The sequence below is a fragment of the Macaca fascicularis genome, chromosome 3 (assembly GCF_037993035.2).
Source record: "Macaca fascicularis isolate 582-1 chromosome 3, T2T-MFA8v1.1".
NCBI lineage: Eukaryota > Metazoa > Chordata > Mammalia > Primates > Cercopithecidae > Macaca > Macaca fascicularis.
Genome location: NC_088377.1, coordinates 14,181,130 through 14,203,266, shown reverse-complemented (window position 1 = coordinate 14,203,266; position 22,137 = coordinate 14,181,130). Strand labels below are relative to the sequence as shown.

The 22,137-nt window shown below is 40.1% G+C and overlaps 1 protein-coding gene across 44 annotated transcripts in view; it reads right to left on the bottom strand.

Moving 5' to 3' along the window:
• Positions 1 to 22,137, bottom strand: part of SYNJ1 (synaptojanin 1) — a 102,326-nt gene that overhangs the window by 68,124 nt on the left and 12,065 nt on the right. For 32 of the 44 annotated variants that reach the window (XM_045389245.3, XM_045389255.3, XM_045389257.3 and 29 more), the window contains exons 3-4: positions 6,988 to 7,074; positions 4,834 to 5,101 (exon numbers count right to left, since the gene is read on the bottom strand). The exons of 8 other annotated variants lie outside the window; for them this stretch is intronic. In XM_045389245.3, coding sequence (XP_045245180.2) covers positions 4,834 to 5,101; positions 6,988 to 7,074 — 355 coding nt within the window. Of the gene's footprint in view, positions 1 to 4,833; positions 5,102 to 6,987; positions 7,075 to 12,667; positions 12,972 to 22,137 lie in introns of all 44 variants that reach the window. 4 more of the 44 variants (XM_074034106.1, XM_074034104.1, XM_074034108.1 and 1 more) reach the window with 1 other exon arrangement.

Below are 22,137 nucleotides of genomic sequence, written 5' to 3'. Positions count from 1 at the left end.
AAAAATAATCTCCTGGAAAATTAATTTAATATTATTAAATTTAAAGGCACAAACAACAAATCAATTCATTTACATTTACTATGCTAGGGATCAGAAGACAGGGCCATAAAATGAGATCCTTCAACATGTGATCTACGGTCCACAGAAAAGGAGTATTTTTGTGTTTTTAATATCTATGGCCCATTTCTGTTACGTCTTTATATATAATGTATTTATAACCTAACTTGTTCCAAAAAGGATTACATATGCATGTCCCCACCTCAATTTATGAAGCTCTACTTTAAATTTTTTTTATTTTTGAGACAGAGTCTCGCTCTGTTGCCCGGGCTGGAGTGCAGTGGCGCGATCTCGTCTCACTGCAACATCCGCCTCCCAGGTTCAAGTGATTCTTCTGCTTCAGCCTCCCACGTAGCTGGGATTACAGGCGTGCACTACCATACCCGGCTAATTTTTTTTTTTCTTTTTCTTTTTTTTTTTGAGGCGGAGTCTCACTCTGTCACCCAGGCTGGAGTGCAGTGGCGCAATCTTGGCTCACTGCAAGCTCCGCTTCCCGGTTTTATGCCATTTTCCTGCCTCAGTCTTCTGAGTAGCTGGGACTACAGGCACCCACCACCACGCCCGGCTAATTTTTTTATTTTTGGTAGAGACGGGGTTTCACCGTGTTAGTGTTAGCCAGGATGGTCTTGAACTCCTGAACTTGTGATCCATCTGCCTCAGCCTCCCAAAGTGCTGGGATTACAGGCGTGAGCCACAGTGCCCGTCCACGAAACTCTACTTTTAAGGCTTGACTTTTATAAGGCTCTATTTTAATTAATTTAAATTTAAATAGCAAGATGTGGCTAGTGGCTACCACATTAGAAAGTGCAGGCATAGGGTTTACCATTGCTCCAAATACTTTTAGCATTCTAGGTAACAGATGTGGCCTGGTTTCCAAACTTTTTTCAGAGAAAAAAAATTTATTCAAACAAACATGCAGAAGCCCAATGATTATGATACAGATAAAAACTGCTATTGCTAAAGTGGGGATTGGGACTAAGCCTTGCTGGGTTGGCCATCTCACCCTGATTACCTCTCAGGGGTCTCTCCTGGAACCTTAGACCTCCACAGAACATATAAAGAAACTTCTAACAACATACCACTAAGGAAAATATATTAAGTGGAAAAACTCTATCAATTTGAAAGTGAGTTTTCTGTATTGTTGAAGCTTGGTTCTCTAGGTTTTAAGTGGAATTCTTCTACTTAAGTGCTCCGTACTCTCTCTCTCTCCCTGTCTTAAATAAGGTATAAAAGATGTAATAGCATTCGCTTGAAGACTCACAGCAATAGCCCTCAACTCCCTACCAGCCCCTCAGATTACAGGCTGCAACAGAGATAAAAAGGGTGGTCACCTGAAGTTCTGGAAAACCAGCTATGACCCCAACCCCTCTTACCCATCCAGGAAAGCACAAGAGAATATAAATGAGTGATGAGGTTACTACAGGGATAAAGTTAATCTGATAACTGTTACTTATTTTAAAAATACATTGACTTAAACTTCCGTACTTTACTACTACCCACACTGATCTGCGGCAAAGTTCAAATTGGTTGTGACCCAGTATGCCCAAACACCACAGCTGAGATCCACGCCACAGCAAAGTTACAAGAAACTTACTTGTCCCCATTTAAATAGACCTTAAATCCTATGCATTTTGTGCAGGCAGAGTTTCTCTCTCTGCTGTCAGTTTTCATTTTTCTTTGCTGTCAGTGTGTCACTGTTTTAGCATTTAAATTTATACATGACTTTTGACTGGCAGCAGCTTAGAATTTCCAATGGAGTAAAGTTATCTGGGTTTTGTGATAGGTATCTGCCACTCTTTGGCTACAAAAATTACATTGTTGTATCCTGGAAAATATTGCTATTAAGTGCAAGGGTATGCACAATGAATTCCAAAAGTTTCTGTTTTTCTATATAAACTGAAGCTGAAGAATGCCAATCCTTAGCACTCCAGCCTGGGCGACAGAGCGAGACTCCGTCTCAAAAAAAAAAAAAAAAAAAAAATTGTAAAATGAGCAAAATTCACCTTTGGTGCTTTAGCCGTCCCTTTGTTCAACCTGTCTCCTATTGGACAAACTTCAGGCTTTCTTTTATCTGACTTTGCCCTCATCTCTACTCTTAAGTGAATTAAAAAAAAAAAAAAAAAAAAAAAGGGCCGGGCACGGTGGCTCACGCCTGTAATCCCAGCACTTTGGGAGGCCGAGGCGGGCGGATCACAAGGTCAGGAGATCGAGACCACGGTGAAACCCCGTCTCTACTAAAAATACAAAAAATTAGCCGGGCGCGGTTGTGGGCGCCTGTAGTCCCAGCTACTCGGGAGGCTGAGGCAGGAGAATGGCGTGAACTCGGGAGGCAGAGCTTGCAGTGAGCCGAGATCGCGCCACTGCACTCCAGCCTGGGCGACAGAGCGAGACTCCGTCTCAAAAAAAATAAATAAATAAATAAAATAATAATAAAAAAAAAATAAAAAAATGAGGCCAGGCACAGTGGCACACGCCTATAATCCCAGCACTTCAGGAGGCTAAGGTAGGGGGATCACTTCAGGTCAGGAGTTGGAGACCAGCTTGGCCAACGTGGTGAAACCCCATCCCTATTAAAAACACAAAAATATTAGCCAGCATGGTGGTTCACGCCTGTGGTCCCAGCTACCTGGGAGACTGAGGCAGGAGAACTGTCTGAACCCAGGAGGTGAATGTTGCAGTGAGCCAAGATCGCGCCACTGCACTCCAGCCTGGGCAACAGAGTGACACTCTCAAAAAAATCAACCGACCAACCAACCAACCAATCATTCCTATTGATTAAACCTAGGCAATATATCTGCATCTGCTTGGACTTCTAATTGTTGTATGAAAGCTTTTATCTCTCAATCTAAGAAACTTTGGGTAAAATGAGGAGGGGAAAAAAATGTAAGGACAGCTGAAACACATTTACCTTTCCAAAGGACTTCAACATCCTCTGCTAGAAAAAGTGTAGTGTTGACATGGTTTTAACTCTTGGAAGCCTATTTCTGAATGCTACACAAAAGTACATCCCATCATTGCTAGCTTCTTTGGGCAGGCAGGAACTCATGTCCATTCATCTGCCATGTTAGTCCCTGCAACCTCTCTCTCCTTTCCCCTCCCTCATGGTCTCCTCCTTTGCTAAACCCAAGTATCTAACACATAATGCTATAAACTCTGTTTTTATAGCATTATGTCCACTCTTCTCCCTGATGCCACCACTCTGGGTCAAAATACTTCCATGTGAACTACAACGTGACCAAGCTGTTGCTCTAAAGTTAGTTTCTTATCCTAAGGTTGTTGTTGACTTTGAGTCTTCTGACAGCTAGGGCAAATGGGTGACACCCGAATGTGCTACTCAAGGACTATGTAAGTGACAGTGAAAGTGTGAGAGAGAAAAAGTACACAAGAGGAAACACCTTGAATCTGAACTGTTAAGGGAGGCCAAGAGCAGAGAGTCCTCAACTTTGGCCTTAAACCATATGTCAATATAATAAAACATAATTTGCACAAGATATCAATGGAAAGTCAACATCAATGCTGGCTGTAAACAACAGAACCACTATACTAGAAATCTGGTCTGCTGCAATAGAACAATGCTAATTATAGTCCCATGTGTTCTGCTCATCATTTGTGCCTACTTAGAATACAGCACAGTTATGCATAATTATGAAATACATTGCACTTACCTACATAAGTCCTACCTTATTATAGTACTAGACTTTGTCCCAGTATACTACTACTTCACAGTCTGTTGCTCTTGAATCAAGACCACCTACTTATAACCTTAAAATTTAGAATAATAAGGGAATGCTGGCTTAGAAAGGGAATGCTGCCAGAGACAAGATCTCAAAACCAAGAATAGGAAATGTGAGTAACACAGTTTTGTTACAATTAAATTCATTTCTAAATTTACACAACTATTTTAAATGTATTTTTGAAATGAAAGTTCAGTCTAGATCAGGTGGAGCACAGGGGTTTTATGTCACATGCCAACTTCAATAAACCGACAGTGGCTGCCTGCCATGCTCAGCTGAGGACTCCAGAGAAAGAAAGAGGGATACACTCAATTAGCAATGTCTATCCCTTGTTATCTCTAGACATAACAACTGCTGAACATTTTTTTTTTCTTTGTAAAGCAAGCACAAGTTTTATTGGGGGAAATACAAGTACACTCCAAGAGAGGAGTGGGCTGACCCTGCTTGAAACACCCCCAAGACATTCTACATTGTGATCTTCTATTATCCCAGTTCTTTCTTTACCCAGTTCTCACCAAGGTTTCGGGGATCCTCCCTTACTGTGCTTAATGCACATGCACAGGAATGAGTGATCAATATGAATCCTATCTAATGGTGGCACTGCTTATTACCAACCCAGGAAGGTATAGCCATCAATTTTGTACTCATTGTGCCTGCTCGGCTCTCGGGAATTCCGCTTTGCCTTTTTCCTTCCATATCAGGATCTAGTTAACAACATTCTGACAGTTTAACCATGGAGTGAGTACTGGGCATCCTAAGAGGTGTTCCGGGGCGTTCTTTCCAACATGGATACCTCCCCCTCATGCCTGCTCATATCTGACTGTCTACTCTTACATTTCCCCCTCAAGGCATGGGGACCCAGAAATCTTTTGGGAGATGGGGCAGAGGTCATTCTCTGTAGCTACTTGCTGCTGAAAAGGGGCATCGAGGGTCTTCAGGGTCCTTCCTCCTTGCTTGCTGTCATGGTGAGGAGGTTTTGACGACTGAACAACTGCTGAACATGTTATGTCCCAAATCACCAAAGGGGAAAAAATGAACTCACCAGAAAAATCTATTATCTGTTGTCTGTTCTTGCATGCTACGATGTGCATTAAGACTCAAATCTAAACTGATGCCAGATGCAGACCATGCAAAATAAAAGTTTCCTGAATTCAAAACTTTCCGCACTTCTGAAATGCGATCCTCATCTGAAGAATCAATTCGCAGTGATATAAACTCAGTGGAAGTAACTCGGAAAACTTCAGATTCTTGAATTTTTCCAACAGACATACATCCAGTGACTAGGACCAGATAATGTAACATAGTATCACCTGCAAAACCCAAAGATTTTACTGGATGAAAAATCCCAACATTTTCAAGCTATTCCATTTCTTCTTGCACCTCTATTTTTAAAATCTGACATTGTGATTATTTTAAACTTATCATGGATGTGCTGAAATTCACTAGACATTTTGGTTGAAAAAAATCCTTGTTTAAATATATTAAGTATAATAAAGCATTTAAACATTAACAGGATAATCTCACACAAAACTGTTCCTGAACTTACTCTGAGGCTATAAAAACTTTATCAAATAATTGGCCGGGCATAGTGGCTCATGCCTGTAATCCCAGCACTTTGGGAGGCCGAGGCGGGCGGATCACCTGAGTTTGGGAGTTCAAGACCACCCTGACCAACATGGAGAAACTCCATCTCTATTAAAAATACAAAAATTAGCTGGGCGTGGTGGCGCATGCCTGTAATTCCAGCTACTCAGGAGGCTGAGGCAGGAGAATCACTTGAACCTGGAAGGCAGAGGTTGCGGTGAGCCAAGATCGCACCATTGCACTCCAGCCTGGGCAACAAGAGTAAAAAGTACGTCTCAAAAAAAATGAAACAAACAAGAAAAAAACTTTATCAAATAAAAAAGTATGTGTTACCTTCTCTACTTTTGTTTAATGACTGTCAGAAAATTCAGATAAGATAATGAATTCACACTCATTTTTACAAGTTCTTTGTAAATAGTAAAGTTGAAAAAATGGTATACTATTTTGAGCTGATGATATTGATGACATATGGGCAAAAGTCTCTGGTAACAATTTATAAAGCAATTTGGTTTACAAAAACTTTCATAGAGATTGTTTTCATGTAATTATGACAAAAAGTCTATGAAATTAATATAAAGTTGAAATTGAACAATGGTATACTGTGAGCATGGGCTCTGACACAGGTAGAAGTGGCCCTGAATCGTGGCTCCATTACGTATTACCTGGACCAATTTCAGTACGTAGCATAACCAACCTGAGATACCATCTCTTATAAAAAGAGATTAAAGCAAATACCTCAGTACACTGTGAGACTTACCCAGGACTAATCAGCAAAGCACCTAAGCACAGTGCTTTATATGTGATCAATCCATAACAAACAACAAATCTCCATTTTATAGAACAGTGCTACTCAAAGTATGGTCCATGAACTGTTACCAGCTCACAGTGAGAAAGGATGCTTACACTAGAATGGAAATCTAGTGTATATTACTAAGTGTATATTACTAAGTGTATTACTAGTGTATATTACTAAGTTCATCCTTTAGTTTAGCTGACCTTTTTTTCTAGTAAGACTTTATCAATGAAAGAAGCCACATGTTGATTTACATCATAGTGCAAGCTCCTTATCTTATCATGGATCAATAACAAAATAATTTATGGACCAGTACCAATCTTGAAGCACCACTTTGAGCCGCACAGTTATAGATAAACTAGTAACTGCAAAGGTTACTCTGCAGTTCATGGTGACATTAAGTGGCAAAAAAAAAAAGGCTCAAGCAGAGACTTTCTGAATTCAAAACAGATGTCTTTTCCACTATAAACCAAGAAAAATCAGTGTAGTTCTAATGAAGACACTTTTTCCTAAATGCACTGAAGCAACAAAAAGGAAAATGTTCTGATTTTCTCTTTTGACAACTGACACTTATCTCTTCAAGTGGTCACACCAGAGACTGTCTCCAAACTTAGACTTACATGACTTTGAACATGTAGCATGCCTTTTTGGGCAACAAACATTATCACAACACTAGCTACATTAATGTTTAAAAGATGTTAGCACATGTGTAGCTTAAATAAGGAGTCTACAATAATTCATAGCTAGTCCCTCTCAAATCCTTAGAATTACAAAATAGAAATGAAAAAATCAATGAATTCTACTGAATGATAAACTTACCAAGATTTAACCGCAAAACACCTAAGAGTCCATATGCATCCAGTACTTTGGAGTATGTACCCTTGATTGCCTCTTTTTCTGCAGATGCTACAAAAAAAAGTTTTAGTTTAAGAAAAATGACCTGAAACATTGGATTCTATTTAGCTAAGTATAAATCCAGAGTTTCAATCAAAAGTTTCTAAATCTGATATTCTTAAATGTACTGCATAAAGTATTTTCTCAAACTAGTAACATAAGTATTCTTCCCAAAGAGTTAATAAATTATTCCAAGACCATCTATTAATCAATCCATCCTCTCCACTGATCTGAACTCTGTCTTCTTATCCTTTTATTCTTGACAGAATAGTGCTTGACACTTAGAAAACTGACAAAACATTTAAATGATAAAAGCTAAAGGCAACACTTAACTACATAAATGTAGTGCAAGAATGGGGAAATCTGATTCTGAAAGGACAAAAGTCTGGTCTTTGCCTTATTTCTTCTGCTATAAAGTTAATGTTATCTTGCTAATGAATATAAACCACAGAATAATTTTCCTAAGACAGGCTATTATGATTATTCTATTGAGAAGAAAAAACAACAACAAAAATCAAATCCTGAAACTTTAAAGGAAAAATCTTCCTAGCACTTAGCAAATATATATTAAAAAATTGACAAAGAACCAAAGAAATATTAACAACCAGTATTTCAAAGGACAAATACAAATAATACATCCCACAGTCTACAGTTGATCCTTGAGAAAGATACCTTCCTTTCCTTCCAGGTTTCTTTCCTTCTTTGCTGCTTTCCCTTCTCCATTATCTACCCCACACTCAACTCACTTCCTGGCTGACTGGTTCACACATTATTTACTTCTTATCTACTACACTTATCCCCTTTCCTTTATCTACAAAATATGATGTTTGGCAATACTGACGTGTTCCACGTTAGAAAATCATGTAAGGAGATCCTTACGACTGGTTCATTTCCAGTGCATCTTTATTGCCAACAAAAGGGCTCTTCTTAGCCTACTGCTTTGCCTAATACTCCTTTGTACTTCTCATTAGAGATCTTTTGCTTTGCCTGGAAACTCTTCTCCAGAGTCCTACAGAACATTTCAGTTTCCCTGCCTGCTTCACCTCTTTTCAGACCATGTAGGCTTAAGCCTTCTTCCTAGTGATCTGGCTTCTGCCTTCTGATGAGTTTTGCTCTGCTAGTTGCAGCACAGGCTAAGACTAAATGACTCAATCGCTCAATTAGCTGACATTTTCACAATTCTCTAATATGTTCATTATTAAGTGTGGGCCATTATCAAACCACCCAGTATGAAATTAGGGAGTGGAGATTTCACCAACCCATTAAAGTGATGGGGGTTTATATTTCATTCTGCATTCCTTGAGTTCCTATTAGTATTATTACATCTTATGTTTGCACAACAGTTAATCCTAACATTCCATGACAAACAACCCAAATATAAAACATTACAATATAAACTTTAATTACATTTTATAAAGCACAATAGAATTGCCTTCTCCTAAATACTGCCTCTTTAAGAGTACCACATGTACTGTAAACATTATAGAGACTTGTTATACCTCTCAGGACAGAAGGCATGACTTCCAGGATAAATATTATTCTAGAATTTTACAAGTCATATGCCATATACATTTAAAATACAATCACTAATATAGTTATATAGAAAGTACTACATATATCCATTTCAACAGCAATCATCATTTGGGTTCAAATGCCAGGAGGCAGAAGAGTTAAGAAGAAAATATAGTTTTGGTTTTTTTTTTGAGACAGAGGCTGGAGTGCAGTAGCACAATCACAGTTCACTGCAGCCTTGACCTCCAGGGCTCAAGTAATCCTCCCACCTCAGCCTCCCAAGGAGCTGGGATTACAGGCATGTGCCACCATATCCAGCTAATTTTTTTTTTTTTTTAATTTTGTAGAGATACAGTTTCTCTATGTTGCCCAGGCTGGTTGGGAACTCCCCGGCTCAAGCAATCCTCCTGTCTGAGCCTCTCAAAAGTGCTAGGATTACAGGCATGAACCACCACGCCTAGCAAAAAATATATTCTTAACATTAAGTCACCACCTTCCTTTAGAAAACAGAAAAGTCATTCTATAACTTAAATTACCATGTAACAAAATGTTCTGTCTTCTAATAATGCATAATATTTATCTTCTCATTAATTACACTCCAAACACATGAACATATGTCTCTCAGGACCAATGAAGGCCCATCTGTTAGACTATCATCTAATTCGAACATGCAAACAAATACCTTGCAGTTTAGTTATTTACATGTTTGTATTCTATTCGGAGACTCAGGAAACAGGATACACACACACCCCCACACATACCTTAAAGTGCATACTCTTAGAGCCAAATGTACTTTTAATTCCAGACACTTCCAATTTCATAAGGAGAAAACAGTATCTTCTTCCTAAATATATTTGTATCTGAAGGACAGTAGATGTTTCCCTGTTTTATGATATATGCTTCAAAGGTTTTGAGTAGAGTGGAGGAAGGCCCAGTACTGGCCACTAGGAAAAGAAAGATGGCCTGCGCATGAAGCTGAAGCTAGAGGCGGGGGAAAAGGGCGTCCACTCGTGGGAGGGGCAGCCTGGCATGAGGTCCTGAAGTCTGACTAGGGTGAGGAAAGGACTGTCCACCCAGGTGTATTAGGGGCACCCTGGCATGGTAAGTAAAAGCTTGAGAGGGATGGGGAAAGCAGGGTTTTGAAGTACCAGGGGGGTAAGGAGGGTACCTATGCGGTGGAGGAGGCTACATTGGCAATAGGAGAGTGGTTATCTACAGGGAATGATCAAGAATAATGACAGCCAGGTTTCTCACTGTCAGAGAAGGTACTCACAAATGCAAAGAGAGAAACTAGAATGGACAGTGTTCATTAGAATTGGAGTTACCAGGCTGGGCGCAGTGGCTCACGTCTGTAATCCCGGCACTTTGGGAGGCCAAGGCAGGCGGATCACCAGGTCAAGAGATTGAGACCATCCTGGCCAACATGGTGAAACCCCGTCTCTACTAAAAAAAACAAAAAATTAGCCGAGTGTGGTGGTGAGCACCTGTAGTCCCAGCTACTCGGGAGGCTGAGGCAGGAGAATCACTTGAACCCAAGAGGCGGAGGTTGCAGTGAACCGAGATTGTGCCACTGCACTCCAGCCTGGTGACAGAGTGAGACTCCATCTCCAAAAAAAACAAAAAAGAATTGGAGTTACCAGTGTTTTCTAGATAGACTGAAGACAGACAAAAAGATATAGAAACATAAATATAAGTATATATGTCATATACATATATAGTTACATATACTCCTTAGTACTAGCCATTGAGCAGACCCGGGATCTATAATACTCTGACAGCAATGCACACACCTAGCATACTTTGGCTTCTATATACCATTCTCCACTAAAAGGAACTACTAGGATTCCTTAGAGAAATGGTTGATTCCAGAGCAAAGGCAGGGACAAAATGAGCTTGAAACACAGTATTGTGCCAAAAGGTAAGCAAGTGTTTAAAGGATAATGGAGATATGTCACAAACATGTAGAAGGCAGCTTGAAGGGGTTTCTACTGGTGAAATCCAGGAATATTTAAGCATCAAAACAAATAATAAGAGTAATGGATTATAAGCCTATGAATTCAAAGTCTCATGAGGAATGGGCAAAACAATTATAAAAAGTCTTCCCGACATGCCTAGCAAACCATCACCTTTATCAAGTAATCAAAGTGAACACCAACAGGGAGGGGCCTGGTACAGTGGCTCACGACTGTAATCCCAGGACTTCGGGAAGCTGAGGCAGAAGGACCACTTGAGCCCAGGAGTTCGAGACTAGCCTGGGCAACATGGCAAGACCCTGTCTCTACAAAAAAAATATTAAAATTATCCAGGTGTGGTTGCATGCACCTGGGGTCCCAGCTACTCGGGAGACTGCTGCGGGAGGGTTGATTGAGCCTGGGAAGTCAAGGTTGCAGTGAGCTGAGATCATGCCACTGCACTCCAGCCTGGCCGACAGAGTGAATCCCTGTCTCAACAACAACAACAATAAACCAAAGTGAACACGAACAGTAAAAGGACAAGTCAAAACTGTGAGCCACCTGTCAAGACACAGTGAAAAGAGCACCATTGCTGCAGTACTCCTGCCAGAGGTGAATAACCTGAATCTATGCATGAGAAGCCATCAGACCCAAAGTGAAGGACAGTCTACAAAGCAACTGGCTTTCACTTTCAACATTTTTAAGGCCACAAACATCAAAGATTGAGAAATTTTTCCATTTAAGGAGACTACAGAGACTGACAACAAAATAAAACGTATACATCTGAACTGGATCCTTTTGCTATAAAAGACATTGTTCGGGCAATCGGTAAAAATTGAAGAGAGGATAAGGATTAGACAGCAGTAATGCATCACAGTTAATTTTATGATAGTGAGAGGTGACAATGTGCTAGCAGCCCTCACTCTCAGCGCCTCCTCAGCCTCCGGCCTCCGGCCTCAGCGTCCACTCTGGCGGTGCTTGAGGAGCCAGCCCTTCAGTCTGCCACCGCACTGTGGGAGCCCCTCTCTGGGCTGGCTGAGGCCAAAGCCTCCTCCCTCTGCTTGCAGGGAGGTGTGGAGGGAGAGGCGCGGTGGGAACAGGGGCTGCGCTGGCCGGCCATTGTGAGTTTTGAAGGGCGCTGGCCAGGGCACGGGCTGAGCGGGGCCCCGCACACGGAGCAGCCGGGTGGCACCTCCGGCCCAGGGCAGTGAGGGGCTTACACCTGGGCCAGCAGCTGCGGAGGTTGAGCCAGGTCCCCCACTGCTGGCCCCCCGAAGCTGCACTCAAATTCTCACAGGGTTTAGCTGCCTCCCGGTGGGGGGGGGCAGGGCTCAGGGCCATGTCTGAGCTCCTCCCCCTGCGGTGGGCTCCCGTGCAGCCTGAGCTCCCCCCACGGGCGCCGCCACCTGCTCCTTGGCGCCGGGTCCCATCGAAAGCCCAAGGGCTGAGGCATGCAGGCACCGCTGGCGACTGGCGGGCAGCTCTGCCTGCAGCCCTGGTGCAAGATCCACTGGGTGAAGCCAGCTGGGATCCTGAACTAGATGGGGACTTGGAGAACTTTTATAAATCTAGCCGGAGGATCCTAGGTGCACCAATCAGGACACTATATCTAGCTAACCTAGTGAAGACTTGGGGAACTACCACTCTGTGACTCTGTGTCCAGTTCAAGGATTGCAAACACACCAATCAGCACTCTGTGTCTAGCTCAAAGTTTGTACATACACCAATTGGTACTCTGTATCTAGCTAACTCTCTAGCTAACTAGCACTCTGTGACTCTGTGTCTAGCTCAAGGATTGTAAACGCACCAATCAGCACTCTGTCAAAATGGACCAATCAGCTCTCTGTAAAATAGACCAATCAGTAGGATGTAGGTGGGGCCAGATAAGAGACTAAAAGCAGGCTGCCTAAGCCAGCTGTGGCAACCTGCTGGGGTCCCCTTCCATACTGTGGAAGCTTTGTTCTTTTGCTCTTTGCAATAAATCTTTCTGCTGCTCACTCTTTGGGTACAGGCTGCCTTTATGAGCTGTAACACTCACCATGAAGGTCTGCAGCTTCACTCCTGAAGCCAGCGAGACCACGAACCCACTGGGAAGAACGAACAACTCCAGATACGCTGCCTTTAAGAGCTGTAACACTCACCACGAAGGTCTGCAGCTTCACTCCTGACAGCGAGACCACGAACCCACCAGAAGGAAGAAACTCCAGACACATCTGAACGTCTGAAGGAATAAACTCCGGACACACCATCTTTAAGAACTGTAACACTCAACGCCAGGGTCCATGGCTTCATTCTTGAAGTCAGTGAGATCAAGAACCCACCAATTCCAGACACAATAGTTTACATGAGAATGTCTTTCTAGGAAATACATAGCAAAGTATTTGGGGGTGATGGGGCATCATGTCAGCAACCTATTCTTAACAAGTCCAGAGAATCCACTCAGTTCTGGGGCAAGAAAAAAAAAAAAAAAGAAGTCCAGAGGAAAAAGGTTATTTATACCATACTTCAACCTTTCTGTATGTTTTAAATTGCTTCAAAATTAAAATTTTTTCAATGTAACCAGCAAAAATAATTTTTAAAAATACATATACTTATTCCTAGATAAAGAAGCTTTTATCTCTGACGTTAATAAGGTAAACTCTTCAAAATACCTTGTTATTCCCTCCCTGTACATTTTTTTAATGGAGAAAAAAGATTTCCTCATTTTATGAGACGCCATAAAATTCACAAAAATACATGGTGGAAGGGGGATGAACCTGATTAAATTACTGCCCCACTTCTCTGGTAATTTAATTCTAGAAAATAATTTTAGCATCTTCTACTCTAAAGAGATTATTTAAAATAAGAAAAGCTATACAACATTACGTAAAATAATATGTATAATCTTTAGATAAAATACAGCACTTGGAAATATTTTACAATAATCACCAACATTCTTTTCCCCTTAATAACCTCCTTTGCATCCCATGCTTCAGCCAAAATGAATAATTTTGTTGCCCACACGTTCCACCTTCTCCTCCCTCTCTCCCTTTGTTCATACTGTTGTTTCATCAGGACCAACCTTAATCATCCTTGTATTTCCAAATATTACCTATCCTTCAGTTCCAAACTAAAACACCACTTCCCTTCCCAAAGATTTTCCCTGATCACTCTAGTTGGAGGTGAATCTTTCTCCCAATTTATACTATAGTTACATCTAAACTAATAACAACAGAAACTAGGTCTTATTTCTTTTTCTTTCTTTCTTTTTTTTTTTTTTTTTTGAGACAGGATCTCAGTCTGTCACCCAGGCTGGAGTACAGTGGCGCAATCACGACTCACTGTAACCTCAAGCTCCTGGGCTCAAGTGATCCTCCTGCCTCAGCCTCCTTCCTGAGTAGTTAGGACTACAGGCACTAATACTACAGGACTATACTGAGTAGTAATAGGACTACAGGCACGTGCCACCATACCTGGTTAATTTTTATTTTTTGTAGACACAAGGTCTTGCTATGTTGCCCAGGCAGGTCTGAAACTTCTGGCTTCAAGTGATCTTCCTGCCTTGGCCTCCCAAAGTACTGGGATTCCAGGCATGAGCCACTGCACCTAGCCTCATTTCCTTACATCTCAACACCATACCTACCTAACACAGAGACTTTGAATGAACACTGCAGCTGCTGATTAAATATTCATCTAATAGACAAAAACAGAGAGGTTGTGCATTAAAGAAAATGTTTTGCTAACTTAAAAATAATACATAAAATGGATCACCTGAGGTCGGGAGTTTGAGACCAGCCTGGCCAACACGGTGAAACCCTGTCTCTACTAAAAATACAAAAATTAGGTGGGTGTGGTGATGCATATCTGTAATCCCAGCTACTCAGGAGGCTGAGGCAGGAGAATTGCTTGAACCCAGGAGGCAGAGGTTGCAGTGAGCCAAGATGCGCCACTGCACTCCATCCAGCCTGGGTGACACAGTGAGACTCCATCTCAAAAAAGAGATAAAACATTTTACTTTATCATTGAAAGTATCTGAATGCCCTCATTACTGAGATTCACATTCAACAACTCCTCAGTTACGTCTGGAAACTTTCAAATGTGTATGTCTGCGGCAGGGAGTAGTAAGGTGGGGGTGGGAAATACAGGCATTGTTAAATGATTGCTAACCAGGGTTTAAAATACTGAAGTTTATGAAGTGGCAGGGTGTGTGTGGGAGCTCAGAGGAAACAAACTGAAAGAATGAGCGGAACTGAAAGTTCAGGAGATACAGTGTTAGGGAAGTTCAGGTCACTTTCCTGCTAGTGCAGTCTTGCAAGGTATTCACTGCACTTTCAATGAACGGAATAAACTCCCTTTTGTGAAGAGGTATTTTTTCCCCTCCCATTCATGGTGGTTATTAAACAAATGAGATGCTAGGCAAAACAAACCTTTCTTTGTAAGTTACTGATATCTAACCATAAGTAGGTAGGAATGTCCCAGAAGAGAATTGCTTTCGGAGTGGTTCTGAGCCCATCAAGATCGACAGCAGTTCAGCTAAGGTAAGGCGGCCTGTACCTCATTAGTTCACATGCTGAACACATAAGCTAAAGCAAATTCCAACTTCTAAAGTTTCTGCTATAACACCTTAGGAATAAATAGTACCTGACTCCCTCTATAGCTCATTTTAAAGGAAAAGACTCTTTATTTTTCCCATGTCATACTCAACACCATTTTTTGTTCATACCTTTTCTTAGGTACTTTTTTTTTTTTTCATTTGATACCAACTGTTTATTAGAAAAGAAAAACTTTTTTGTGGGCCCAAAAAGAATTGTTTTGCTGGGCGTGGTGGCTCACGCCTGTAATCCTAACACTTTAAGAGGCCAAGCAAGTGGATTGCTTGAACCCAGGAGTTCAACACCAGCCTGGGCAAGATAGCAAGACCCCACTCTAAAAAATAAAAAATAAAAATAAATTTAAATTTTAAAAAGAGTAGTTTCTCCATAAAAAATAAAGGTGGAATGAAATGTAACAGGTTAGGTATAACCAAAACTTGCCACATAAAGACAATAAGAAAATTTTAACAACAAGATTCATTTTTCAATGACCTATTAATCACAGAACAATTAAAAAGCTACATAAAAACCAATCTTACTTAAGTATTAGAAATATATTTCAATTCACCCATGGATCCAACTCACTTTTAGACAGTAAAATTTTTACTGACTTAAGAAAAAACACTGCCGGTTGGGCACAGTGGCTCACGCCTATAATCCCAGTACTTTGGGAGACCCAAGGCGAGTGGCTCACTGAAGTCAGGAGTTTATAGAGACCAGCATGGTGGAACCGTGTCTCTACTAAAAATACAAAAATTAGCAGGGTGTGGTGGTGCACACCTGCAGTCCCACCTAGTCAGGAGGCTATGGCAGGAGAATTGCTTGAGCCAGGAGGCAGAGGTTGTAGTGAGCCAAGATCACGCCACTGCATTCCACCCTGGGAGACAGAGCGAGACTCCGTCTCAAAAAAAAAAAAAAAAAAAGAAAAAGAAAGAAAAAAACCCTGGTTTTTTTTGTTTTTTGTTTTTTTGGTTTTTTTGAGACAGAGTCTCGCTCTTGTCACCTAGGCTAGACTGCAGTGACGAGATCTTGGCTCACTGTAACCTTCGCCTCCTGGGTTCAAGCAATTCCCCTGCCTCAGCCTCTCGAGTAGCTGGGATTACAGGTGTCCACCAACACGCCCAAATAATTTTTGTATTTTTAGTAGAGATGGGGTTTCACCATGTTGGCCAGGTCAGTCTTGAACTCCTGACCTCCTGTGATCCTTCCACCTTGGGCTCCCAAAGTGCTGGGATTATAGACGTGAGCCATGGTGTCCAGCCTATTAAACTCATGTACTTACATTATGCTTAAAGAGTATTGACAGAATTCTCGCTGCCATGTTTTCATGTAAAATAAATAGAAATCAGGTGGGGCGTGGTGGTTCATGCCTGTAATCCCAGCACTTTGGGAGGCCGAGATGGGAGGATCACTTGAGGTCAGGAGTTCGAGACTAGCCTGGCTAACGTGGTGAAAACCCATCTCTATTTAAAAAATACAAAAATTAGTTAGGCATGGTTGCAGACACCTGTAATCCCAGCTACTCGGAAGGCTAAGGCATGAAAGCTTGAACCGGGGAGGTTGAGGTTGCAGTGAGCCGAGATTGCATCATTGTACTCCAGTCTGGGTGACAGAACAAGATGCTTTCTCAAAATAAATAAATAAAAACATAAAAACATAAATAAATAAATAAAAAAGGAGGGAGAGAGAGTAGGTAGAAATATAGAAAAACAAAAGTGTCCATGAGTTGATGATTATGGAGGCAAGGTGACATATATAACAGTTACACTATTTCTCCAAATAAAATGTTAAAAAAATTATTCTCATTATGTTCTTTAAAATACTGGATACATTCAGAAAGGAGAGAAGATAACTCTGGCCAATTATCTTGAGAGAGCCAGAAGCTACTGGAATTCTAAGGGATCAGAGAAGTACTTTTCTCTAATTACCCTAGACCAGGAGTGCATTAGCCAAAAGTTCAATAGGCATTTGAACTTTTTTTTTTTCCCCCAGACAGGATCTCTCACTCTCACCCAAGCCTGAGTGCAGTGGCATGATCATACCTCACTGTAACCTGAAACCCCTGGGCTCAAGTGATTCTCCCACCTTAACCTCCTAAAGTGCTGGGATTATAAGTGTGAGCCATTGTACCTGATGGATTTGGACTTTCATAAACTTCAAAGGGAATAGTAAGTCCTACAATCTTTAGAATGGTCCCATAGTCCACACTTCCCAAGGCTCTCAAACACTCATCAAACAGTAAATGTATATTAAATTAAGAAAGGAGAAGATTTAGTAATTCCAGAATGGAGGCCTTAGGAAGGGTAAATATTGTTACACCCTGCCATCAATGTTTTCCTTACATTCATCCTAAATAATTTAGTTTTAATATTCTACCTGTTGAAACGGAAACTATCCTTGGAAAATAGTAAGTTGGCTTTTGCTCATTATCACAGAAGAAGTTAGGAAACATTTAAAACTATACAAAGCCGTGAGGTAGTAATATCCTACAACTTAATTCAGATAACTCACCTCCTTCCTTATTTTAGTCTGTGCATGTTTTCAAACTTCTTTTACCCGAACAAATTCATGCATGATTGAAGGGAGGCCCAACCTACAACTATTCCTCTTTTAAGCTACTGGAAGGTAACAAAAATAGACACTGTAGAGGTGGTCTATTTATAGACTACAGAAAACACTCAGAATATAAATGTATCAATTGTTCTCTATCAAAATTTAACATATTAATTGTGCTCTATAATATTATTTGACATCCTCCACCTTTTTTTTTCTGGAGTGACTTTTTTTTTTTTTTTTTTTGAGATGGAGTCTCGCTCTGTTGCCAGGCTGGAGTGCGGTGGTATGATCTTGGCTCACTGCAACCTCTACCTCCTGGGTTCAAGCCATTCTTTTGCCTCAGCCTCCTGAGTAGCTGGGACTACAGGCACGTGCCACCAGGCCCAGCTAATTTTTGTATTTTTAGTAGAGATGGGGTTCCACCATGTTGGCCAGGATGGTCTCGATCTCTTGACCTTGTAATCTGCCCGCCTCGGCCTCCCAAAGTGCTGGGATTACAGGCGTGAGCCACCGTGCCCAGCAGTGATTTACTTCTATAATACTACGTCATGTGACATAACTGGCATTATTCAGCATTGTTGTATTACCACCTCATTTCTCAAATTAGAATTTAAGGCAAATAATAAAGTATTAGGATTAAACTATAAAAATTCAGATGAAGACATAATCATATGCCTATTTCTTGATTTTCATGAGTTGTGGCTCTAAAAGAGAGGCTTGTTAAACATAAAATAGTTGTCACATGATAATCACACCTGCATTGGTAACTCCACATCTGAACGGGAAAGAAACAAAATTAACTTCTTATCCAAGAGCAATAGGTAACTTAAATGCCACTTTCATTTAACTTTAAAAGTATTTGGAGGATGAAATTTAAATGTAAATTTCTCTAACTTCTGATGAATTATAATAATTTAAGCTAAATAATAAAGCCATGCAAATGAAGGGCCTACTATCCAATGTCAACATTCTGCTGTGGCTCAAACCTTCCAGTCTGAGAATACACTGTTCTTCCCCAGCTGATACAGAAGACCAAGCGAAAGAAGGTCAATAACAACGTAAAAATAAGACTGCATGTTAGAATGATCTCTCTAGAACCACAATTTGCCTGTGGTTGCATGCACTGCAGTTTGTGGTGAGCTTATTTGCATGCAGACAGCACTTTAGTATAGAACCGGAGAACCTCCTGTGTGAGGATCCTAGATCATGCAATCCAAGCTTCTCATTTTCAGAAGAAAAAGAGTAGGGGTTAGATCATTCATCCAAGATCACATAACTAGCTGGCAGTTAAGCTTCTTTCCATTCATATATAAAGAGAAAAATTATTTTAAAAGGAAAGGTTCCTCTTATAAAAGTAATTAAAATTCCAGCTGAAAGACATTAAACTATCTAAATTAATGTCCTATTTAAACTGCACATTCTAATCTTGGTGACATTTAAGGGAAAAAAAAAACCAAAAAACTTTCATTCATTTACGCAAGAAGTATTTACTGAATGCCTACCATGCACCAGGCCCCTGGTAAGGTTCTAGGAATAAAAACAGTCAGTACCGTGACACCTTCTTAGGAATTAGATTAGGAAGACAGGTATTATATAACCATAAAAATGCAAAATTATAAATTATAGTCAGTACTATAATGGAGTTCCAACAGATTACAATGGGAGAACCTAATTTAAAATTGTTTGTTGGAGGAGGAGAATTATTAGAATAAACCTCACTGAGGAAGTGACTTTTATAGTGAGACAGGAAGGCTAGCCAAATAAAGTGGAGATAAAAACGTTTCAGGTGACATATATACTGTGATCCAGCAGTTCCATTCCTAAGAATACATCCAACAGAAATGTGTACATATATGTACCAAAAAACATGTACAAGGATGTTCATACTTGTGTCATTTATAATAGCAAAATTAGAAATAAAGCAAATGTCAACAGCTAAATATTTTAATATTCATAAAATGGACTACACTGCAACAAAAATGAGTAAACTACTGCCACTTGCTACAATATGGATGATTTCCCAGGTATCAACATGGATGATTTCACTGAGTGAAAGAAGCTAGATACCAAAGAATACACAGAGAATGATTTCATTTATGTTAAGTTGAAAAACACTTAAAACTATTCTATGATATAAGAGGTCTGAATAGTGATTATCTTTGCAGATCATAATAAAGATAATTGGGAAGGAGCATGAGGGGATTATTCTTTGGAGAGCTCTCTGGTATGCCAGTAATAATGTTCTATTTCTCAACCCAGTTGTGGTAGTAAGGGTATGTTTATCCTATAATAATATATCAAGCTGTATGTTTAAGATTTATATACTTTTCTACATGTATTATAATTTAAAAAGCTTATTATTTAAAAAAAAAATACATTTGAGCAGAAGGGACAGCATATGTAATGACCCTGAAGCCAGAAAGAATTTGGCACATTCAGAAGTCAAAGAAGGCCAATGAGGTTGGAATATAGAAACCAAGAGGTAAAGTGGTAACAGGTTGAAGAGGGAAGCAGAAACCCGATTTTATTATAGGTCATCTTAGAGTTCAGATTTTAACTTCAGTGGCCAATCACTGAAGAGTATTAGGCAGGGGAATAATAAGATCTAAATTGTTTTTTAAAAGACTGTGGGGGGTAGGTAGGGTAAGTAGAAGCAGAGGGACCAGTCAAGGAAGCAATTGTAATGATCCGTGAAAGAGACAACAGAGTCTTGATTGAAACAGAGCCAGCTAAATGGAGGGAGTTGCATGGAATCTCAAGGAAATTAAGAGGAGGAATTGACTAGACTTGGTAATAGACAGAATGTGTGAAATGTGAGGGGAAGAGGTAGAACAGAGAGAATGTGTGAAATGTGAGGGGAAGAGGTGTTGAGGATGATTCTTAAGTTGTTTGAAACAACTTGGTAGATGGAGTGCAATCCATTGAGATAAGGGAGACTGAAGAAGATCAGGTTTGAGGGTATGCAGTGGTTGATAAGACCATCAATACGGTACCTATTCCAACTCTTCCTCATTTGGTAGCCACCAGTTTGTGATACTATGGAAATCACAGAAATTTCTACCTTCTTCTGCCAACGATCTACCTGATCCAAACAGCACATGATATCTCAATAGTCATTTTTGGTTCAGGAATACACAAACATTCAATCCAGTGCAAGGGGAAGTGCATTTTCATTTTGCGGGTTCTAACCCATCATCTGAGTTTCAAAAAGCTGGATCTCAACTGTGTCATCCAGCATAATTATTCAACCCAGCTCTGTATCAATCCCACGTCACTTTGCCACAACTAAAAATCTGAAAACTATACTTTCTACTCCATTCTCTAAGAGAATTGATAAAACTAGGAAACAAGATAGGCCAAAGATATATTCCCAATGCTAACCAAGGACAGACAACTAATGAGCACTAAGGTACAAACAGCTAGAAATTTACTTAATTCTAAGATTCCAGAATTTAAAAATAAAAACAAAGAGGCTGGGCATGGTGGCTCACGCCTGTAACTCCAGCACTTTGGGGAGCTGAGGCAGGTGGATCACTTGAGGTCAGGAGTTCGAGACCAGCCTGGCCAATATGGTGAAACCTTGTCTCTACTAAAGAGATACAAAAATCAGCTGGCCATGGTGGTGCACACTGGTAATCTCAGCTACTCAGGAGGCTGAGGCAGGAGAATCACTTGAACCCAGGAGGTTGAGGTTACAGTGAGCCAAGATCATGCCACTGCACTCCAGCCTGGGCAACAAAGTGAGACACTGTCTCAAAAAAAAAAAAAAAAAAATTTAAAAAAGAAGATTCATTCTACTTATAGTTCACACATGGTCCACAGGATATTAAATGACTTTGTTTATCTATATTTCAGCAACAGATTCAACAGACTACAGCAATCCTATGGTCCACCAGTGAACAGAATGAAACATAACTCAAAAAATATTTATTGCTAAGAGCTAGTTATATAAGTAGACACACTTATATATAAAGTTAAATACGACTATAATGAAATAGAAACACAAAATTTTAATAAGTACATTTAACATATATATATTTAATGTTTTGAGACAATAAAGTTTTTTAAAAATTTTTTTCTTTTCACTGACTCAGTTGGCCCAGGATTATCCAGGAATTTCAAGGGTCTAAAATTTTTTCATTCTGAACTGAGGAAGTAATGAGTATCCAACCAAGAAGAATTTATACATCTCTCCAAGTACCAAATTTATTTTCTCCAAGTGCCAAATTATTCAGTAATTTGGTTCAGTAGCTATGAAATGCAACCCAATGTGAATGCATGTGCTCACATACGTAACACCACAGATCAGCAATGGCTTATACTTATAAACTCTATTTAAGTTGGAAAAAGATAAAATACAAATTCTTATTAACAACCATTAAAACACTCAAGCAAATTTTAATTGTCACCAGTAAAAATATGATACACAATTTTTAAAACTATACTTCCTTTTGATACTCTAATTACAAGGCTAACCAATTGCA